Here is a 17,287-nt window from a genome sequence, read left to right on the forward strand (position 1 = left end):
AGAGAGAGGTAATGTGTTGAATGAACAATTGCATCTGAAATTACTCTGAACTTTACAAATTAACTCACAGCTCAAAGTGTGAGCAGAGAATTTTATTGAAGACGTTTCTGATAACATTTATGTTCACTGTTAGCAGAGCAGCTCACAGCAGCTTTCAGTTAGCAGGTAAAGTTGAATCTGACTCAACTATCTGCTAATTTAACACAATGTCACAATCAAATATGTACAGGTAAATGTTCCTGGTAGATAACTTTCTAACAGGATGGCATCAGTCTTTTACCAAACATATTGTGGATAACATCCTGTTCAGTGTTATAAAGCACACCCTCCTGCATGTTTAGCTGCCAGCAGCAGCTTAGTCCGATGCTTTGGTTCAGACTGAAATTTCTCAACAAGTATTTGATGTATTGTTATTAAATGTTGTTCAGACATTCATGTTCCTCAGAGGATGAATCCTATTGACTTTGGTGATGCTCTGACTTCTCCTCTAGCGCCACCATGAGGTCGACTTTTTACTTCTTTATTGAAATATCTCAACAACTATTGGATGGATTGCTGTGAAATTTAGTTTCACACATCCATGATCCCCTCAGGATGTGTATCATAAAAACAAGGTAGGTAGGTAAAAAAAATAAACAACTAAAAGATGAATTATATATTTAATAATTAGGATAAAATATAAAAATAAACAGACTAAAGATAGAGCAATAACTAGATGACACTTTGTGCTGAATGTACACTGATAGTAATGTCCTATAATCAGCTGTACATGAAGGTTCAGGATTAAATTACATTGAATTCCTGCTGCAACTAACAATTATACTCATTATTGATTAATCTACCAGTTATTTTCTACATTAATCAGTTAATTGTTTTGTCTATAAAATGTCATAAAACAGTTTTGTCTGGTCAACAGGCAGCGGAGCATCAAGACCAGAACAACGAGGCTCAAACGCAGCTTCTACCCAGAGGCTGTTAGACTCGTGAACTCCACGCCTCATTGAACACACTTTCACCGTTCGGCCTCTGCTCTGCTATCTGTCATGCTGCCATGTTAACTTAACATGCTGCTCTTTTTCTAACGCTGCTGTTTTTATCATGCTGCGCAGCTTTTTTTTATCTATTGCACTGCAGTATTTATTAGATATGCTTATTTGTGTTATTTATTCTTAGTATAGGACTAATTATTATAGATTATTTTTAGACTTATTGCATTGTACGCTGCTGAACCTGAGTACAAATTTTGTTTACATGTGTAAGCATGCAAATGACAATAAATTAACCTTGAACCTTGAATCATTATTAGCAGCCCTGATATGAACACTCACCCTGCCTCAGACAGTTTTCCTCCTTCTGCTCTGTTGACTTTAAAATGGAGTCTGACTGAATACTTTCACTTTTACTTCCTGCCTGTTTGCTCCTCCCTTCTTCTTCTTTACTTTAAGTTACATGTTTGTGTGGTGAGAGAGAGAGAGAGAGAGAGAGAGAGAGGTAATGTGTTGAATGAACAACTGCAGGGCAGCAGTCAATTACTGTTAACCGATTCACAAATACATATATTTCTTAATCCCCCCCCCCCCCCCCTCAAAAAAAAAACACAACTTTTTAATAAATCTCTGTTCTGTATTCAAAGATTAATTTAAAAACTCCCACACTGGAAACCAGGAGTCTTCCTCCAATTCCTCGACATGTGTCTGGTTCTCCAGAAGCACTGTGAAGCGTCCTCTCTCCTCTCATCCTGAGCATTTCTTTAAGAAAATACGAACAATACCTCCCTCTCTGTCTGCTGAAAGTCATCTGCCAGTAGTTCTCTCCTGCTGAAAACAGCCCTGTCTTCCATTTGTTTGTTATCTGGCCTCAGTTCATCCTGTGAGCCTTATCGACCTCCAACCACAGACACTGCAGTCTGTAAAGCCCTCTGCTGCATGTTCTTTAGTTCTTTACTTCGGCTAAAAAGTTTTTTAATATTATCCTGTTAAACCAGAAGTCTTCCTCCAGTGCTGCTGTTCACCAGCTCGGGGGCGTCATGTAGTAAAGTGGGCATGTCTTTTAGTAAAGTGGGGGTATCTTTTATTAAAGTGGGGGTATCTCTTAGTAAAGTGGGGGTATCTTTTAGTAAAGTGGGCATGTCTTTTAGTAAAGTGGGCATATCTTTTAGTAAAGTGGGGGTATCTTTTAGTAAAGTGGGCATGTCTTTTAGTAAAGTGGGCATATCTTTTAGTAAAGTGGGGGTGTCTTTTAGTAAAGTGGGCATGTCTTTTAGTAAAGTGGAGGTATCTTTGAGTAAAGTGGGGGTATCTTTTAGTAAAGTGGGCATGTCTTTTAGTAAAGTGGAGGTATCTTTTAGTAAAGTGGGGGTATCTTTTAGTAAAGTGGGGTATCTTTTAGTAAAGTGGGCATGTCTTTTTTTTCTGGTCCATTTATTGAAGGCTTCAGCAGGAACACGCCATCAGTCCTTCCTGTAAAATGTGACGTTACAAACAAACAGATGAGCGTTGGTTAAAGAGCCGACCGCAGACAATCATCTGTGATGTAAATCAACTACACATTTCACACGCATGTAGCAAACCGACAGACGTGATGTTTCAGACACATTGACTCCACACAACACAGTTTATTGCGTTCACAGGAAGAAGAAACGTACAGCTGAGCCTCCGAGCAGCTCTCAGGTCTGAAGGCTTTAAAAAGGAGCTTCTGTGCTTCCAAACAGCTCAGTGACGTCTGAGAGAGAAAGAAGACGTGAGTCTGTGTTCAGGACCGACGACAAAGTCAGTGTTTCCCACAGGAAGAGAACTTATCTGTGGAGGTCAGAGGTCAGAAACAACCTGAACTCATTAAAACTGATTTACTTGTCTGACAAAATGATTTTAACACAAGATCTACTTACTAGAGTCTTAACCTCAGTCACATGACAACAGGTGACAACTTCATCCACTGAAAGCTCTGGAAAAAAGCTAGTAAGTGGACTTTGTGTTAAGATTATTTCATCAAACTATTTCCAAGAATGAACTTTAACACTCAGCTAGATGATTTCTGCTAAAAACAAATGAAACCAGGATGTGTAAACAAAATGCATTTATAAAATGTCTGAACTGGAGAACAATCACAGTTTGTGTTTAAAGCACTTAAAAACAAAAAGTCTTCTGTAGTAAGGGACACTTGAGTACGATTTTATCTCCTTCATCAGCAGCTTCAGTCCTACAAGTTCTGGTTCATTTATCCAGAGAAAATACTACAAATACAGCAGCAAACAGCTTCAAACGTCACTCTACCTGGTAAAGATAAGACGCACGACATCTGTCTCATGTTATAATATTATATTTAAAAGAGTTAATTTAGCATAAAATGACTCAACAAAAACCTGAAATGTTCTGGTGTTTCCTCTGGCTTCTGCAGCAGTGTTCAGTTTATGTTTCTGTCTGTGATTTATGAAGTTTGTTGTAGACGGTGAAGGTCTGAAGATCTGATGTCAAAGTTGAAGTTTCTATTCTGGTTTGTAAATGTAAACGCAGCACTCTGCTCTGACTGGTAGGCAGTTATATTCATGACACAATAACACAAATATTCATTCTGTATTTCCTGAAATATAATTACATGTTGATCTTTAAAAACCCAGAAGACGTTTAACCAACACGTCCTGCTGTTCTGAAGCTGTTTCAGAATCTTCTGGATGAAAAAATATTCCGTCTGTTGCTTCATGAAAAACATTTTCTTTGTTTTCTGATCCAAACAAATATGGAAGCTGAAAACTGTCGACTCTTCCTGCTCAATTTGTACGACGTGAAACACGACTGAAAGGTTTTATCAGTTATATTTACATATATTGCGTCACTATTATTAATAATTATTTTATATTTTCATACAAAACATGTTCTTACTTTTCAAGGTCTCATGTCCAGGTAGCTGAAAATAACCTGACACTGCACTTTCTGTACGACACAAGAAAATATGAACATGTTGTTTTGTATGAAAACATAATAAAAAGTAACATAATACCAATATAACTGATCACACCTTTTCATATTGTTTCACAACTTTTTACAGCTGCCATCTTTGTTTGGATCCAGAAGCAGGTTTCAGTCTTTTTCATGGAGCAACAGACAGAATATTTGTTCATCCAGACGGTTCAAAGAGTCTTTGAAGATTCTGGAAATATCTCCTGAACATCACAGTTTATTTTCAGATTTTAATTGGATGTTTTGTGCTGTAATGGAAACACATGAGAGGTACAAACTGCTGCCAGACGACTTTTAAATACAAATAAATACAAAAATGGGAAAAATTCAGTTCGACTCAGACGCCCAAATAAATTCTGCTGTAATTAAAGCAGAACAACAGACTCATCATGTACCAAACACAACAAATCATGATCTGCACTGTGAGGACTCAAGTGTGTGGAGGAACGAAACAAACTATTTCTGTAACTGATAGTGAACCGAGTGCAACACAGCTGAGGATCATGGGTATTGTAGTATTTAGAAACTAAAATGGACAAAACTTGATTTCTCAGAAACAAAAGTGTAAATAATTGGAACTGATGGTCAGAATTTACAGATCCACTCCTGACATATTGTAAGATGTATATAAAATACCTTAAAAAACTTACATCTCCTCCTTCTGCCTCATTAAAAATCCAGAATCTATGAATATGTAAATATATTTTATTTCTACAGTTTTCCTGCTGGACACCAGATGTCTCCTCCTTTACTGTAATGTTCATTCTCAGTGTTTGAGCACTGGAGGCTTCAAGTTTCATCATCACACTGTTCAAGTTGAATACTGGACCATGATTGGCTCCAAACTAGCTGTGATGTCACATCCTGAAAATCAGATTTTCAGTGAGCTCAGAGAAATTTCCTCCTTCAGCAGATGAATGAAAACAAACTCTGCACAGAGACGAGAACAAACATCCAGCTGAAGGAACAAGAACGAACATGTTTCTGAGAGGAGGAACTTTAAACATATGATGGTCACATGATCCAGGAGCGTTTCTGTGTTCAGTCACAATCAGGAAATTGTTTAAAGAAAACTGAATACAGAACAAGGAAAAACACTTCACTGATCTATAACGACAGACTTTGAACTCCTTCCACTGCAGCAGCTCACAAGCTGTAAACACATCTAAACACATCATATGATCGACTTCTTCTCAGTGTAACACGACCCTGACGGTTCGAAACTGAAGTTTGTCACCTTGAATTTGGTCTTCAGGTTGTCCCACTTCTTGGCGACCTGGTTAGGTGTTATCTTCCCCGTCAGACCCATCTCCTTCACTATTCCCCTGCAGACCCAACAACACCGACATCATATAAACACACACGTACAATAACCATGCAGCTGCTCTGTTGTGGTGTCAAACATCTCATTAAACACATGAAGAGGAACCTTATTAAACTGATTATGAAGCTCCAGAGGTTTAATGATCACAGACTGAACATGTGAACATCAGTGCAGATGTTCTATCTTGTGCTTCTTTACCTCCAGGCCGGCTTGGCGGTGTTCCTCCTCCCGGTGAACAGAGACTCGTTAGCAGCTCGCAGCTCAATTAGTCTCCTGGTGTCGTCTTCAGTCACTGTGACGACGGTTAGAAACCAGTAAAGATACAATAGTTTTAGATAAACATCAGATCAGGTCAACATGACAGAAGCAGATCGATCGATTGTTTTAGTGACATCTGCTGGTTCCAGCTTCTGAGGATTTGCTCTTTTTCTGTTTTAAATCATTATAAACTGAATATTTTTGGGTTTTGGGATGTTGGTCAGACAAAACTAAACATCTGTCGCAGATTATAACGTGATTTTCACTATTATCTGACATTTTATAGACTGTGAATCAAGAAAATACTGCAAAGATTCATAGATAATGAAAATAAAAGTTAGTTTCAGTCCTAATTGTCTCTAAAAAATCTTCAACAACAGAACCAGTGTAGATGTTCAAGAAGAACTTGACTGATTTTTCTTACTTTGATTACTTTTCCCTCAGTAGATCAATAATGAGGATCTATGCTGCATCTTTCACCTGAATCTGATCATGTCTACACTGAGCTGTCTGATTTTACACTCAGTTGTTGTTTTTGTCCACAAAGAGTTTCAGGAGGTTTTATAGTCAAACACCTAAATAGAAAAACAGGTAAATATCTTCTTCTTAGTCCTTTTTTCAGTTGGAAACAACAAAACTGCATCACAGTCGACATGACGCCTCTCATATTAGTAATGGAGCTCTTTGCTTTAGAAAGACGTTTTTTAGCATCTATCTTCATGTCGCAGTGTTTCCTCTTTATTTCTGTCACAGTGCAGCACTGCTCTGATGGATCCATGTTTTCTAATAGTTTCAGGACATTTTAGGATGAAATCTCAGAAAAGCAACCACTTTGGTGCTTGTTTCAGCTCAGTACTCGCTCTCCAAGCCCGGAGCTGAAGGTCTAACTCGGGATGCACGAATCACTCACTCACCAACAAGCTCCACGCCACAGACAGTAACCATCCATCAATTTTAATTTGTCCTTTTTAGTAGTTTACTACAACTCGATTGTGATTGATCAACCATGACATTCAACAGTGTAATATATTGACTATCACCTCTATTCAAATCACAAACATTCTCCAAGAGAAATATTTCATGAGGTTTATTTATTTGTACCAGTCAGGGCCGAGTTGTCGGCTGTAATCAGTAGACGAGTGTTTGTTAAGCGGTGGGGGATTCTCCAGGCTCTGGGCAACTGACTCAGTGACTCGAGTCACTTGAAAATCCAACTCTATTTAGTCAGTGACTCATAAAATGTTGAGTCAGTAAAAAGAATCGAACCTCCAATCTCATTCTCAAAGACTGAAAACCTGCTGCTTCACCCACAACACCCTGTTCAGTGAGCTTCAGCCCCTCCCATCAGGCCCACGTCTTCAGGCCTCCAGCTGCAACAGTAACAGAGCGAGGAATTCCTTTATCCCATCAGCCATCGCTCTCTATAACACACAGCAGCACATAAAAACTCCTGGTACTCACAGCAGTACTGTAGTCAGTGCTGCACAGTGGAAAGTATGGTATTGTGTATATTTCTGGGCTGCATTGTGTCTTCTCTCACATTGAATCTTTGTACTCCAGGAGCACTGCTGGACGCTGCTGTGTAGTAGTTTAGTGTATTTTATGAAGGATGTGTGCCATGTGTGGACTATGTCTTGGATTGCTTTTTTCTTCTTAGTGTGTGTGTTTCTTTTATTGTGTTTGTTAAGTTTTGGACAAACACTGCAAACCAATTTCACTCTTAATCTAAATTTTTCTCTGTTTTTTGACATTTGATAGACAAAATGATGAATAGAGACATCTCTAACTAGATTTACTCTCCTCTCCTCACATGTTTTAAAATGTCTGTTTTCATGTATTTATTCCTCCTTGTTGTGTGTGTTCAGTCTGTATGGGTTGCTGTTTTCTTGTATCGTCACTTGGTGGCGCTGTTTCACCTGATTTCAGCAATAAAGTGAAAGAATAAAGAAAACACAGACAATCTAAAATTAGTAAATTTCCTGGAAAGAACCAAGTACTTTATCACTAATTTATAGGTCAAATAAAGACAGTGTTCAGTTGGTTCACTTCCAATGAATGAATTCCAGTTGCTAAGCTAGCATCAGCTAAAGTCTTTTAGTCAGTTCACAGCAGGTCAGACAAACATGCAAACATGTTTCATCTACAGAAAAACATACAATTCAACATATATGAGAATAAAGTTTCCAACAATAAATGACTGATGAATAAATATGAACTCAGGTGGAAATGGAAATCTATAAATAGACCAAATTACACAGACAATTCTTTCCTGGAAACTTTGAAGAAATTAATAAGAAATTATAAGAATAATGGAGCTTTAAAATAAAGCGTAAACAAAAACTCAGATGGCGTCCTGGTGGTCCAGTGGTTCGACAAAAACATCTAACAGATCCACAGAAACAAAACAAAGAACACAGATTCAATCAAATATGGTTCATTTATACACAAAGACAGAAAAAATAACCACAATAAAAATAGATTACATGAAGCTGAAGCTTGACACAGGATAAAAACACTGCAAGTTCATTTATTTCCACAGATGTTTATTAGAATTTGGTCTTTGTTTCCCACCATCATCATCCCACCACCCTCCTTTCACAAGTCTATAAAACTTCTCACAACCAACGTTACACAATGTTTTACACAAAACTAACACACACATACAGGAAGAAAATAAACCAGTAAAACACACATTAGATTCACATTTAAGATGTTCAGCATATAAAACAAAAATAATCAGTAGATCAGTGGATAAAATGAGTTTGAAGAAGTGATTTAAAGGAAGATAATGACTTATCAGACTGAGCTCCTCAAACAGGTTGATCCAGAGCCCTGACAGCAAAGACCAGGACCCATATTTATCTGTGCTGATAATCAGCACTAATTCATTTCCCACCACTCAGTATCAACTTATAGAAAAACAAGCTGCATTCATGCAAATCCTGGCTTTATTGATTGAATGATTCATTAGTGTTAAACTGCTGATGGCAGAGATATATTTCAAAGAGCTGTAAGGACACATAAGTCAACAGGAGGTTTAGCTGGAGATGAGTTGGACAGTGGAGAAGATACATTTCATGTTTTTAATGAAGTTGTGTCCACAGTCTGTTTGCATCATTATCACTGTGTGCAGTGTTGTACAATACATGCAAGATGCTGCACTAATGTAGAAAACAAGATGTAAAGGATGTGATTGGATAGAGCTGGATCACACAGCTGGATCACATGATCTCAACTACAAGTTTAAATATATAGTTATTGTTAAAGCCTCCTGATTGGCTGACCAGTGTTTACTTACAGCCTGATGCAAATGACTTGTTAAATATTGTTATGAGATATAAACTATTCATTGTGACATCATATGTTTGCATATAAAAGCTAGATACCTTTAATATTTACACACAGAGCAACTCTGAAATGTCATCTGGAGCCATGAAGAGCCTTTAAAAGTAATCAATCAAATCTTTACAATCAATCCTAAAACAAACAGGTAACCAGTGAAGTGATGATAGAAATGGAGTAATATGATCTCTTTTCCTGCTTGTAGTTCAAAGTCTGACAGCAGCAGTGTTCTGTGCTGGTTTTATAGATATTATTTGAATATGTTTTAATGGTGAAAACAGGACTGGACCAGCTGCTGATATGATCATCAAAACTTAGACTGGAATCAAAAAATACAAAGTTTTTCACCACAGAACCAAGATATGATTTGACCTGCATGCAGGTTTTCTGGACCAATGATAAATTCTTTCACAATTTAACTGAATGAAATTTGTGGACATCCAATCTGTCACATCTGTCACATCTGGGCCCGTATTTATCAAGCGTCTCAGAGCAGGAAATCACTCCTAACTGGCCAAAAATGATCAGAGTGATGCATCTCTGCTTCTACTTTTAGGAGAAAAAGCCTTTTTATCAACTTTCCAAACTTGGTAAATGATTCCTATCTCTGCCAATATTTAGGAGCTGCAGGAGATGGAGTTCAGGCAGAGATATTCCCTGAGAGGAGAGATGTTTTGGGAACGCTTGATGACACTGAGCTTATTAAAAGATTGTTTGGACTAAAACAGAATCATTAGTGAGACTGACTTTGTGTGTGATGCAGAGGAGAACACATGATGTTTCTACAGAACATCATTTAAATAAATACAGAACGTCCTCACAATGTTACACTTTATGGTAACGGGGAAAATGCAGCTGTGCAACAGTGACGATTCTGTCAGAAGCAACAATGATGGAAGTCATGAATCAAACTTTGATCCTGCTTAATGCACGTCGTAAAGATAATGAGCATGACGAGGGTCCTCAGTTACAGCCCACTAAAACTTTGATTAACACACAATCATGTCAGCTGCAGAATGAAGGATATCTCAACTTCATTACAACAGCTCAAATATTTTATAGGCTTATTTTTTATTGAGGCTCCTTCAAATAACAGCAGAGCTACAGCCTGATATTTGAGAGAGGAGGATGCACCTGAACAATATATGTTTCTATTGTTACGCTGTATTTACCTTCATGTAGAGAACACAAGTTAACTTGGGGTGTAGTTGAAAGAGGAATTGGACAGTGGAAGAGAAGATGTTCTTCATGGAGAGGGTTTGCAACATGTGTCTGTGCAATATGTGCAAGATGCAGCACTATTACAGGCTGTGAAACCATGTGGCTGAACCAAGATCATTTCACACAGCTGAGTCTAATTACCTGTTATCTTCATTAACATATAGGCTACATTTATCTCTCAGGCTTTCTTTACACTTTGTAAATATCATCTTATAATGAATGTTGGCATCATAGTTTTGTTCCATAACCTTGGTAAGTTACCTGCCTGGTTACCTGCCTATACACATAATATACCAAATTACCACTGTTTCATATTTCCAGCTGAGACTGTGAGAAAACTACAACACGTCATCATTATTTCTACTTTGCTGCTCTGACTGTGGTAAAACAGCGACGTCTCACTCTCTCCCAGGAGTAATCCTTCTCCTGCTGACAGTCACAGTAAATTCTCTTCTGCTTCATTAATTAGTTTTAGTCCTCGTTAACTCTCAGTGATTCTGAGACGCTTGATAAATATGGGCCCAGGGTCAGAGTCTGACTTATAACACCTGTTTTTAATCTTTTCTGCATCAAACAGCTCATGTATAACACATCTGTAAAGTGCTGATTCAACAAAATCCAGAGATAACTGTTCAGTTTGTAGTCAGTTAAGAGACTTAAGTGAAGATGACAAAATCCAGATCCAGACTCCGGTCCAGATGGATCATCAGGATCCAGCTGATCCTCTCTCAACACACACTCCTGGATGTTCACTCACACTCTGACAGAGATCAATCCTTCCATCTGATGAGAGAAGAAGAAACAACAGAGGTCACAAATCAGTGTTTAGTGAGACTCACTTCATCAGCTGTCAGTCAGTGATGCAGCACATCCAGTATAAAGAGCAGCAGGGACTTCAGTCCTGTTCAGACCAGAAGTGGAACAGCTGTGCAGCGTAGCCTGCTTCCTTTCAGCTCTCATGTTAACGTGTTGGAGTGAACACACTGAGCTCCAAGCTCACACACCTGCACAGACTTTTGCTATCAAGTCTGTTTACTCTGCAGATTTCACTCAAGTACACAGAGGAAATAAAGTGCTGAGAGTCATGAACACATCATTACTGCAGAAACAGAGACATTCACTCATCAGTTTACTGATGGATTTACTGTTGATACATGTGAACTGTTAGAAAAGTTGAAAGCTACAGAGTCTCTGTGGGATTTGAAAATCTTTCCTGCTGTTAAATCATCACATGACAATCAGTCAGAGCTCTCAGCTAAACACCTGCTGTGGTTCCTGGACTTCAGCAGAGGTTCTGGTCTGTATAAAGACCACATGGTTACTAAACGTGATGATGCTTGTGTGAAATCAGAGCCAGTGATTTGCAGGCTGCAGTCAGACTGATCTTAGAGCTCTGACAAAGATGAACTGATCAATTCTTTAGTGTTGAAATGAGAGAACAAACACTTTCAGATCAGATTTGATGGTAGGACAGTTTGATGATGAGGACCACTGTCTCTATACATCTTGTAAGGCTGTCAGCTGTAATCCAGCTTTATTTCCTGCAGACATCAACACAACAACAACAGTCGTCTTCACATCAACTCAAACACATGATCACAACAAGCTTCTGGCTGATCTGATTGGCTGACTGTTCTCTCTTTCTCTGTCTTTCTGTCCAATCCTGAAGCCTGTCACCATTCTCCTCTCACAGCTTCACTGAGGAAAGCAGCCACTGAGAAGGTTGAAGGTTCACCAGGAAATACTGGATCTTTGCTTTGATACTAACTGTGTTTAATACAATACTGCTGAAACCAGCACGGACTGACTCCAACTCTCTACTGACCTCAGAGTCTCCAGTCTACAGTCTGGACTCTCCTGAAGATCAGACAGCAGCTTCACGTCTTCGCTCCGCAGCTTGTTTCCCCACAGAACCGTATACGGATCCAGCTCTCTCAGATCCAGCTCTCTCAGATGGGATGAGGGGTTGGACTTCAGAGCTGAGGCCAGAGAATCACAGCTGATCTTTGACAAACTGCAGTCGCACAATCTGAATAAAGAATAAATGACGTCACTTTAGAAAACAAAGTTCCTTTTTTAAATCATTCAGTGTTTCATAATCTGTTCAGATGTGAAGAAGGTTTAGAAGCTGCTGGAACAGCCTTCAGAGGATCTGAGAGCAGCTGAAAATATACATATTTTTAAACATAAACTAAAAACCATCTGTTTAGTCTGGCTTTTATGTAGTGTTTTATCATTTTAAGGTTTTATTATTTATACTTATTTTATTTATCATCATTATTTATTTTATTCTATTTTGTTTATCAACATTTTACTGTTGATCATTATAAATCATTTTTTTAATTGTTTATTAACATTTTACTATTTTAATAATCTATTTATAATGTGTAGTATTTGACAACTTTTTTGTTGTTTTTATTGCTTGTATTATCTTTTATTATTTATATTTTATTATCTTAACTACCCATTTTTTATTGTTGTTTTATTTATTGAACCTTTTTTGCTTTTTTAATTGCTTTGGTGTTCATTAGTCTCTAAATCCATTTTTAACATCCTACGTTTTGTCAGTCGCTTGTGCAGCACTTTGAATTGCATTTTATTTGTTTGAAAGGTGCTATATAAATAAAGTTTGATTGATTGATTGATTGATAGAATGTAAGTTTATAAAATGGAAACTCCAAACAGCTGAACCCAACAGGATGCAGGTTAAAAACTGTCAAATACAAACAGTGAAAAAGAGCTCTCATTAATATTAATGACAACATGCTGCTACTTCAATAAAGACGTAGTGACTTCACCTCTTAAACTCTGCAGCTCCACCAGTGACTCCATCTATACAAACTCATGTTGTGCAGCCAAACACAAGTAAAAATGCAAAATGACTCAAACATGACACAGCTATATTTTTAGTCCTACATGTGCAAAACAGTTGAGCAAGAATAATAAAAGACCTGCATCACTTGCAAGAGTTTCATCATTATGCACATTTACACAACATAAATGCTATCCCATAATGCAACACATGGACTGTCAGTTACATTACTGCCTTCTACTGGATTGAAAATAAGACTCAGTTCTCCTATTTAATCTAAATGATTATATATAAGATAAAACTAATATATATATTCGCACCCTCATCCCATTCTCTAATATAACTTCTCAATCAAGGCTCTGAGAGAGTCTGAAAGCCTCTCAGCAGCCTCTGCACTTCCTCTCCAGTAATAATCTCTATTCTCTCACATTTCATTTCTGCCTCAGCAGCACAGTTAATCACCATGGACAGAAGTGCTCAGAACTTCATCTTGTCCTCACAAAAACAATATTCATCATGCTTCCTACCTGATTAGTTCTCCTTCACTTCTTGAATCTTTTCATTCCTAGCTGCTTCCTCATGGCTCAGCCTTCTCTTGGACCTGATCCTCATGACTTCCATCTCTTTCTTTCTCTTTGGACTGTCTGCTTGCCTCATGTCTCCCCCCACACTGATTACACTGGGGTTCTTTTTCACAGTTTCTGCTGCTGCACGTCTCATCTCCACATTAACCACATATCCCCAAATCATGTCTACACACAAGCCAGCTGTGTCCACATTTCCAACAACGTCTGCACTGAATGGGTTTTGGGAACAAACAGCCTTACTGGGTAACTGATATGATCTAAGAATACTTTGTCAGGCAGGATTTCTGATTCAAAATGCAACACACCAGGGACCAGATGCATACAACTCTGTGTAGATTCATGACTAAAACTATGTGTACGCATAAAGCCACAAACATGCAGACGCATTCTTTTCATCAGATATATAAAGCCGTGCGTACGCATGGTTCTGTTTTATAAATCTCAATCATTGAGGAACTGGGCGCATGTGCATGAGCCTCATTTCCACTCCCACAATGAACCATAAATGGATGAAGACACACCCTGAACCAGCCGTTTTCATATCAATTGGTCACCTGCCTCATCAGTCTGTACAGCTGTCAATGAAACAAACGGGAAAGAAGAAGTGCAGTTTCACTAAATTGTGTTGCACCTGCGAGTTTCTCCAACAGCCAGAATAGCTGTCATTACGCACCACCATTACACACGGCTGTGCGGCTCTTTATACCATCCATATCATTAATTCATCACATAGACTGTAAACAATCGTCAGCAGTAATATCTCAGAAATGGAATCAATGTTGTAGTTTGTAGCTCATATCTAAACCGACTTTACAAGGTGTGCCACAACTAAGGATAAAATAAAAAGAATAATAAGAGCAAAATAAAATGTTGGCTCCTATGGAAATTAAAGGAATGACAAAATTAAACACAAAAATAATTAATCAATGTTAAATTTATAAATGCGCCTTTGATTGGCATTTTACAAATACCTGTGTAAACACCCCAAAAGAACCCAAAAACACACACAATCAGTGCAGCTGGTTATCAACCTAAACAAACAATGTTTTACTAAAAGATTCCGTCTCTCAGCTTATATTTCACCTCCACCTCATCACATCAGTCTCAGATCTCTTAGGAAAAACATGTGTACGCCTGGTCTAAAGTATGCGTGAGGTGTTCACATGGATTTCTCTTTCTTTCTCTCTATCATCACTGTAGTGACTTGATTTCGACAAAACAAAAAAAACCTAAGCCACAGTGAGGGGCTGCTACCGAGACATGTAATTGACGCGTCGTTATGCGGCGGCTCCATGCACTAAATCAAACATCCTCGGACTTGCGCTTAAGATGTGTTTATTTATCACTGTGCACTCAACATTGCTCTGACACAGTCAATGGACTAAACCACTGAAGAAGAAAATAGACTTTCCCATTAAGATCCTCAGTGTGGATCAGCATAATATCAGCTTTATGTCTGCAGTTTAGTGTCACCACAACTGTCACATCATATTAATCTCAGCACAGCAGTAAGAAATGGTGTCTGACCTCAGAGTCTCCAGTCTACAGTGTGGACTGAAGACTCTGAGGTCACCTGCATTGATCTCTGTGTCCCTGTGTGTGTGTGTGTGTGTGTGTGTGTGTGTGTGTGTGTGTGTTCTGAAGTATCAATATCAATCAGCAGACGTTATTCATTAAAACACATTAAAGAATATAATAAGGAAATATTTCTCCTTCATCAAGTAAACTTGATCCATTTAAAACAGATATTAGTTGAGAGGATCTTCTGTATACAGATGTGACTCTTTACCAAAAATTATAAACATTAATTGACTTTAACAACTAACAGTGGACATTTTCTACAGTTTCTTTAAGAATCAGTCATCTTTTATAACTACAGACTAATCTTTGTACAGTAAAAAATGAAAATATGGGGAAAAAATTACTTCATAGATGTAAGTTATGTATGTACATAAATTAGGTTCAGTTGTTAAACATTAAGATCAACAATAGTAACAGACAGTCAGTGAACTGACCTCAGAGTCTCCAGTCTACAGTTTGGACTCTCCAGTCCAGCAGACAGATGCTTCACTGCTGAGACAGACAGACTGTTTGAGCTCAGATTCAGCTCTCTGAGATGGGAGGGGTTGGACTTCAGAGCTGAAGCCACAACTTCACAGTGAGTCTCTGAGAGTCCACAATCAGCAAGTCTGTAATGCAGATAACATACATATAATATTCACTTTAATAATAAATATAGATTCTAGGCATTTTTATCACTAAACAAACTAAGATGTGATGAATAGCTCAGTTATCTCTGTTGACAGAGCTGGTTGGCCATTAATCACAAGGTTGGTGGCTTGAAACTTGAGCTCCTTCTGTCCACATGTCCAAGTGTCTTTGAGCAACACACTCAATCCAAAATTGTACGTGTATGTAAAAAAATGTAAGTCACTTTGGACAAAAGCGTCTGAAAATGAAAGTAATGTAAATGTGTCATGTTGTGATTTACCCTTCAAATCAAAGTTGAGTTATTCAGTAAGTCTCCTCACTCTCTCTGCTGCTGTACTGCAGACTTTTTAATGGGATTCTCTGTTTTGGTTTCATCTTGCAGACAAAGGGAAAGAAAAAGGAGTTGCATTTATGCTTCCTTGTGTCTTAGTCCCTCCCACCTAAGATACAAGGGAGAGATGCAGGAAAAGATGTGAGGGAAGAAGAATCAAGGAAACATGTTTTTGGACATCCTTTCCTTTCAGGTGTCATCTGAAGTGACGTCAGCTGTCAGTCTACAGGTGTTAACAGCTCTTCAATGTCTTTTGATGTGCTGGAGTTTAAATGTGATGTACTGTCTAAAAAATGAATAATGGCGTACAGTTACCACTGCCAGCACAGTGATGTAGTGATGTCCTCCAACATGACAAAAGACAACGTGAAATATCTCTGCATGTTTCTCCTGAAATAAACTGTTTGACAAACATCTGCATGTTATATTGTGAACAGATCCATCAAACAGTTTGTAACTGCTCAGACACTGAATACACATTTCTACTGGCAGAAACTTTTTCTAATATATATTTGTTATTTGCATCTGCATTCATTGATATTCTGTTTGTAAATTCATTATTTAATATAATGACTCTTTAAACATTTTCAACAAAAACTTAAAACCTGAAGATATTTTGCTGGATTTGTATTAAACCCAAAGGAAGAAAACTAGAAGGTGAACAATAAGCTGTAAAATCATTATAAATAAACAGAATAACTGTGTTTACTAATGTGAGGTATAAACACACCAACAATAATAAGTTTTTCTTGCTCTCATAGCATTTGTAACATGTGAAGAACATTTGAAGTGAAGCATTATAAGTCAGAGTTGTCATGTTCACATCCACAAACCCTCAGTGGGATAGGTGCTGGATACAAAATCTATTCAACTGGGATACAAGGAGAACTCACACACTGGAATCACAGCTCCATTTAAATTTACTGGTAACATTTCAACTGATTACAGGTCTTCCTCAGACAAATACCCACAGGAGGGATAAGAAGGATGTTTATATCAAAATGACCAGTGACATAATCAATGTGTCAAGATATCCTCATCACTATGAAAATAAAAACATTGATGTGAATAGAAATATGTTTTCCTTGTGATGAGGATATCTTGACACATGTGAATGTGCTTGCAGGTACTCCTTGTAGTGAAGCACTACTCATGTATAACTTTGGCAACAAGCAGCTGTAACACATGTTTAACACTTTGATAGTGTGCATGTGTGAATCTTTACTGTAATACTGATGGCAGCTT

The 17,287-nt window shown here is 37.9% G+C and overlaps 1 protein-coding gene across 32 annotated transcripts in view; it reads right to left on the minus strand.

Moving 5' to 3' along the window:
- Window positions 1–17,287, minus strand: part of LOC137183723 (protein NLRC3-like) — a 171,664-nt gene that overhangs the window by 143,697 nt on the left and 10,680 nt on the right. For 2 of the 32 annotated variants that reach the window (XM_067591021.1, XM_067591014.1), the window contains exons 5-7: window positions 15,516–15,689; window positions 11,927–12,130; window positions 7,508–10,884 (exon numbers count right to left, since the gene is read on the minus strand). The exons of 27 other annotated variants lie outside the window; for them this stretch is intronic. In XM_067591021.1, the coding sequence (XP_067447122.1) occupies window positions 10,872–10,884; window positions 11,927–12,130; window positions 15,516–15,689 (391 nt within the window). In that variant the 3' untranslated portion in view covers window positions 7,508–10,871. Of the gene's footprint in view, window positions 1–7,507; window positions 10,885–11,922; window positions 12,131–15,515; window positions 15,690–17,287 lie in introns of those variants that run through there. 3 more of the 32 variants (XM_067590993.1, XM_067591016.1, XM_067591015.1) reach the window with 2 other exon arrangements.

Source organism: Thunnus thynnus, chromosome 5, assembly GCF_963924715.1.
Source record: "Thunnus thynnus chromosome 5, fThuThy2.1, whole genome shotgun sequence".
In the NCBI taxonomy this organism is placed as follows: Eukaryota; Metazoa; Chordata; class Actinopteri; order Scombriformes; family Scombridae; genus Thunnus; species Thunnus thynnus.